The 5,436-nt window shown below is 57.7% G+C and overlaps 1 protein-coding gene across 2 annotated transcripts; it reads left to right on the top strand.

Moving 5' to 3' along the window:
• The first annotated feature begins 1,300 nt into the window (after positions 1-1,300).
• Positions 1,301-4,727, top strand: TMEM177 (transmembrane protein 177). Of its 2 annotated transcripts, none has more exons than XM_081241679.1 (2): positions 1,301-1,381; positions 2,960-4,727. In XM_081241679.1, exon 2 carries the CDS (start codon positions 2,982-2,984, stop codon positions 3,915-3,917), a length of 936 nt encoding a protein of 311 aa, XP_081097805.1. In that variant the 5' UTR covers positions 1,301-1,381; positions 2,960-2,981; the 3' UTR covers positions 3,918-4,727. The 2 variants fall into 2 exon arrangements, with proteins under 2 accessions (XP_081097805.1, XP_081097804.1); XM_081241678.1 differs by having other exon boundaries at positions 1,301-1,452.
• Positions 4,728-5,436: the final 709 nt, after the last annotated feature.

Raw genomic sequence — 5,436 nt, 5'->3', positions numbered from 1 at the left:
TACTTCCGGGTACATACACAGAAGAATTGAAAGCAGGGTCTTGAAGAGATATTTGCAGCATGATCATAGCAAAAATGTGGACGCAACCCAAGTGCCCATCAACAGGTGAATGGATAAGCAAAATCTCCCATATTCATGCAATGGAATATTATTCAGCCTTAAAAAGGAAGGAAATTCTGACACAGGCTACAACATGGATGAACCTTGAGGACATTATGCTAAGCGAAATAATCCAATCACCAAAAGATAAATACTGTATGATTCCGCTCACATGAGATACTTAGTGGCCAAAATTATAAAGACAATGTAGAATGGTGGTTGCCAGAGAGTAGAGGGAGGGGGAATGGGAGTTACTGTCTGACGGATGTAGAACTTCAGCTTTACAAGATGAGTTATGGAGAGGGACAGTGGCGATGGTTGCACAATGTATTTAATACCACTGAACCATACGCTTTAAAATAGTCAAGATGGTAAATATTATGTGTACTTTACCACAATGAAAAAAGAAAAACAGCAACCATCAGATGCCCTGTAATCCGTCATTCCCCAGGTCCTTGTCCCTGTATTTATTTCCTGTTTATCCCCTAATCTAGTCCCAATCACCCACCCCTTGCAGGCCTCCCAAACTTCGCTGTGACTTTACAATGTTTGGTCCATCACCAGCAAATTGCCCACACCTTCACCTGTACTTCGGGGGTCCACAGACCTTTTCTGCAAGGGGCCGGAGAGTAAATGTTTGAGGATCTCTGGGCAGACTGTCTCTGTCCTCGCTACTCGACTCTGCCCTTCTAGGGGAAAGCAGCCACAGACAGCGCGGAAAGGAAAGGCCTAGGAGCAGGCAGGGCTAACCCCTGACCCTCTCACAGAGCAGCTGGGAAAGTGAGCTGACAGGTGTGACGCTGCTCCGTGGACCGTACAGTGCGGATCACCTGGGAGGAGCCGGGAGCAGAGGCCATGGTAATAAAAATCCAGCTCAGAGCCCCCGCCAGCAGAGAGTGCTTCCCGACCGGAAAGGGCGGGACCCGGCGGTAGGACGGGGCCTGGGCTCCGACGGGGGCTCCACCAGTGGCCGCCTCCTGACCCACGCGGAGACGCTGGTCCTTCCAGACCGAGCGGGACGGTCCAGGCCACCTGTGTGGAAGGACGCTCAGCCCCGCCCGCGAGCGTCCCACCTCTTTGTCTCCGACCTCGGGGCCCCGCCCCCAGAGCCGGGCCGGCGTGCTTTGCGTCGCGGCCCCGCCCCCAAGAGTCCCGCCCTTTTGTCTCCGCCCCCGGGGCCCCGCCCCCAGAGCCGGGCCGGCGTGCTTTGCGTCGCGGCCCCGTCCTCAAGAGTGCCGTCCTTTTGCCTCCGCCCTCGGAGCCCCGACCCCGGAGCCAGCCGGTGAGTTTTGCGCCTGACCCGGTCTCACCCTGCGCATGTGCTCGGCGTCCCGGGCTGCGGCGGAGGCGGAGGTGAGCGCGCGGAGCGGGCCGGGCTGACGTGCGGCTGCGGGTGGGCTCCCTCGGAGGTGTGTTCCAGCCGCGGGGCGTAGCCTAGGGGTTGGGCGTGGAGCGAGGGTCCTGCGGCCCCTTCTCCCCCGGCTGCCCGCAGGATGGGCGGCACCACCCCCCAGGCCTCCGTGGAGCGCGCGGCCTTGGTGCTGGTGGTCCTGGGGGCGTTGGGACCTTCGCCTGGCACCTTTCTTTCCCGGCCTCAGTTTCCTCGTTGGCGAAAAGGCCCAAGCGATGTGATCCCTCAGGGCTCTGCTGCCCCCTTGTTCGCAGCAATGAGTTTGCTAATTACACGCTTCTCGGACAGGAGGACAGTAAGCTTCAGCTAAAGTTAAATAACTGTGAATTTTTACTGAAATATTTTCGGATGAAATCATAGGATGCCCCGAATGTGTTTCAAAATAAACCAGTTGGAGGGGAGTATGTGTGGGATTAGAGGCAAAGCAAGACTGGCCGTGACTTGATAGATTGAAGTTGGTTTATGAGGTACTATTCTGTCCACCTTTCTGTATGTTTGTAATTTATCAAAAATACTCTATAATGAAAAAGCTGCTGTGGACGCCTGTGTTCAAATACTGGGCCTGTATTAGTCTGCTAGGGCTGCAGTGACGAGAACTGGGTGAGAGACGTGTCTTTCAAGGTGTCAGCAGGGCTAGTTTCCTCTGAGGCCTCTGCCACTGGCTTGTAGATGGTCACCTTCTGGCCTGTGTCCTCATGGTCCTTCCTCTGCGTCTGTGTCCTAGTGTCCTGTTCTCATAAGGACACCAGTTATATTGGATTAGGGCCCATCCTAATGACCTAGTTTTAACTTAATTGCCTCTTTAAAGATCCTATGTCTAAATACAGTCACATTCTGAGGTCCTGGGGGTTAGGACTTCAGCATATGAATTTGGAGGAACACAATTCCGCCCACAGCATGGCCACTTTACATTGGGGATTTTGCCCAATTAGCCTGTCTGTGCCTCGGTGTTCCCTGCTTTAAAAGAGGGACGATAGTAATAATGAGTCACAGAGGTGTAAGGAGTCGGTCATTACATAATGTCTGCAGAGCTCTCAGAAGTGTGTCGAGTGCGTAGTAAGTACTGAGTGAGCGGAACATGCTTCTTGTGTCAGTTAGTGATCCTGCGCAGTGGGGGTGGGTGGTGGAGTGAGGGGGTGGTTGCTTGGTGCTGTGCCTAGCCAAGGGCATCAAAGTTGTAATCACAGCCATTTCCTCAAGGGTGTCTGCTCCTTGCTGGGCACCGATTGTGGCGTGTGTGTTCACTGACAGCACAGACACCCTCTGGTGGGCCGCTGTCACATGCCCAGCTGACCCGTGGGGAAGGCGATGCAGAGATAGAGCTGGAGCCTGTGCTCTGACTACCGTGCGTGCGTATCGCCTCAGTTAAAGAGGATGTGGCCCTGGGGGTGTTCAGTCTGCAGGTAGACCCGAGGAGCTGTTGGCTCACTTCTCTTTCTCTTGGCCCAGGTTTACAGAGGTGGCAGCCCTCATGGCAGGTCCCCTGTGGCGGGCCACAGCCTTTGTGCAGAGACATAGGACGGCCCTGTTGGTGGGTTCCTGTGCAGGCCTGTTTGGGGCTCAGATCTCGTACCACCTCTTCCCGGATCCTGTGCTCCCGTGGCTGTACCAGTACTGGCCTCAGGGCCAGCCAGCCTCCCTGTCCCCAGAGCTGCAGAGCCTGTTCCAGGAGGTGCAGAAGGACATCGGGGTCCCCTCGGGCCACCGCTTCGAGGCCTTCACCACCTTCACCTTCCAGCCTGTGAGCGCCGGCTTCCCGAGACTCCCTGCCGGGGCCGTGGTGGGCATTCCCGCCAGCTTCCTGGGTGGCCCAGTGACCAACGCTGACCGGCCCGTGGTCGTCCACGGGCAGCGAGTGGACTGGCGGAGCCCAGCGGGCGCCCGGCTGAGAGATGCCCTGACCCTGTCCCATGACGCCCAGAAGTTCGCCTTGGCCAGGGAGGTGGTGCACCTGGAGAGCGGGGCGGCCGCCCTGCAGGCTCTGCCGGCCCCTGCCTGCCTGGTGGGCACCTGGGCGCTGGGCGTGGGGGCCAAGCACGCCCTGGGGCTCTACGGAGGCCCCATGAACTTGCGGGCTGCCTTCAACTTGGTGGCGGCAGTGGCGGGCTTCGTGGCCTATGCCTTGTCCACGGACTCCCTCACTCACGCCCTGGAAGCCTGGCTGGACCGCCGCACGGCCTCGCTGTCTGCAGCCTATGCCCGGGGCGGGGTGGAGTTCTACGAGAAGGTTCTGTCGGGCAACCTGGCCCTGCGCGGCCTCCTGGGCCGGCCCGGGGAGAAGCTGTACACGCCCAGCGGGAACGTGGTTCCCAGACACTGGTTCCGCATCAAACACCTGCCGTACACGGCCCGCCGGGACTCGGTGCTGCAGGTGTGGAGGGCGGCGCTCGGCCCCCGCAGTCCCTGAGGGCCTCGTGGCAGGGGCGGTTCCAGCTGGAGCAGGTACCACCCGCCCTGGACTGGGGGGGGGAGAGGGGGAGGGGCCCTCGGGGAGGGGCCCTCCGCCCCCGCAGCCCGGTGTCAGCAGACCTGCCGGCTGTGGAGCTCAGCAGCCCAGATTCTCCCCCAGGCACTGCTTTTGAGCTCAGTGACCTCGGACACGTCCCTTTATGAGTCTGAGCCTTGGTTTCCTCCACTATAAAATGGGGGTGATGTGGACTCCCCGGCAGGATTGTGGGGTTGCGTGGGGGTCATTACGGAAGGGCCTGCGGGTGTGCCCTGAACAAGCGGAAGGCTGTCTTCTGGCTTTTTCCAGACGGCATTGCGGGTCAGGCCGCATCTCACCGCCAGAGGTGTTTGCAGGAGGCGACCGCCTCTCACGGCAGGAGTCACCCCGTAGTTTGCCTGGTGCTCAAATCCCGATCTCCTCCTCCTGTGGTAGAGATTAAAGGCTCTGAGAGGCCGAGATGAGGAGCCGCTGCGGGCCGGAGAGCCGGGAGACGGAGCTCGCGGTGGGGCTGGAAGGGACGCGTACCCAGCGCCGGCGGCAGCGCGCAGAGGGCCGGGCGCCCCGCAGGCCTGGTGGTCGGGGCCCCAGGAGAGCCCCTGGGCCTGATGGGGAGAGAAGGTGTTGCTGGAACCCGGCGAGACCTCCTGGTAGGAGCGCTGGCCGAGGCGGGGAAGGAACAGGCCTGCAAAGCCGAGGCCCTGCAGTCAGGAGCCTGGACGCGCAGAGCACAGAGCGGGCTTGGGGAGGAGAGGGACGCTGGGGGCGGGGCAGGTGGGCAGTGGGCCAGGCTGGGTGTCCTGCTCGGGACCCAGTGGAGGCTGCGGCCTTGCCCGCTCGTCTGCCTCTAGCCCTCTGGATAAAGCAGACCCCACTTTTTTTTTTTTTCTATTTTATCTTTTTATTTTATTTGTTTAAACATGTTTATTGGAGTATAATTGCTTTACAATGGTGTGTTAATTTCTGCTTTATAACAAAGTGAATCAGCTATACATGTACATATATCCCCATATCTCTTCCTTCTTCTGTCTCCCTCCCTCCCACCCTCCCTATCCCACCCCTCTAGGTGGTCACAAAGCACCGAGCTGATCTCCCTGTGCTATGCGGCTGCTTCCCACTAGCTGTCTATTTTACACTTGGTAGTGTGTATATGTCCATGCCACTCTCTCACTTCGTCCCAGTTTACCCTTCCCCCTCCCCGTGTCCTCAAGTCCAGTCTGTGTTTTTATTCCCGTCCTGCCCCTAGGTTCATATCCTTTTTTTTTTCTTAGATTCCATATATATGTGTTAGCATACCGTATTTGTTTTTCTCTTTCTGACTTACTTCACTCTGTATGACAGACTCTAGGTCTATCCACCTCACTACAAAGTAACTCAATTTCGTTTCTTTTTATGGCTGACTGATTGTATATATGTGCCACATCTTCTTTATCCATTCCTCTGTCGATGGACACTTAACGTTGCTTCCATGTCCTGGCTA

Source organism: Mesoplodon bidens (genome assembly GCF_964165515.1).
Source record: "Mesoplodon bidens genome assembly, chromosome: 8".
NCBI classification, from domain to species: Eukaryota; Metazoa; Chordata; class Mammalia; order Artiodactyla; family Ziphiidae; genus Mesoplodon; species Mesoplodon bidens.
The sequence above is the reverse complement of the archived record's forward strand: the minus strand, read 5'-3'. Positions and strand labels throughout refer to the sequence as shown.

Bases quoted from the DNA above. Each gene is read 5' to 3' on its own strand.
- TMEM177 (XM_081241679.1), top strand. From the start codon at position 2,982: ATGGCAGGTCCCCTGTGGCGGGCCACAGCCTTTGTGCAGAGACATAGG.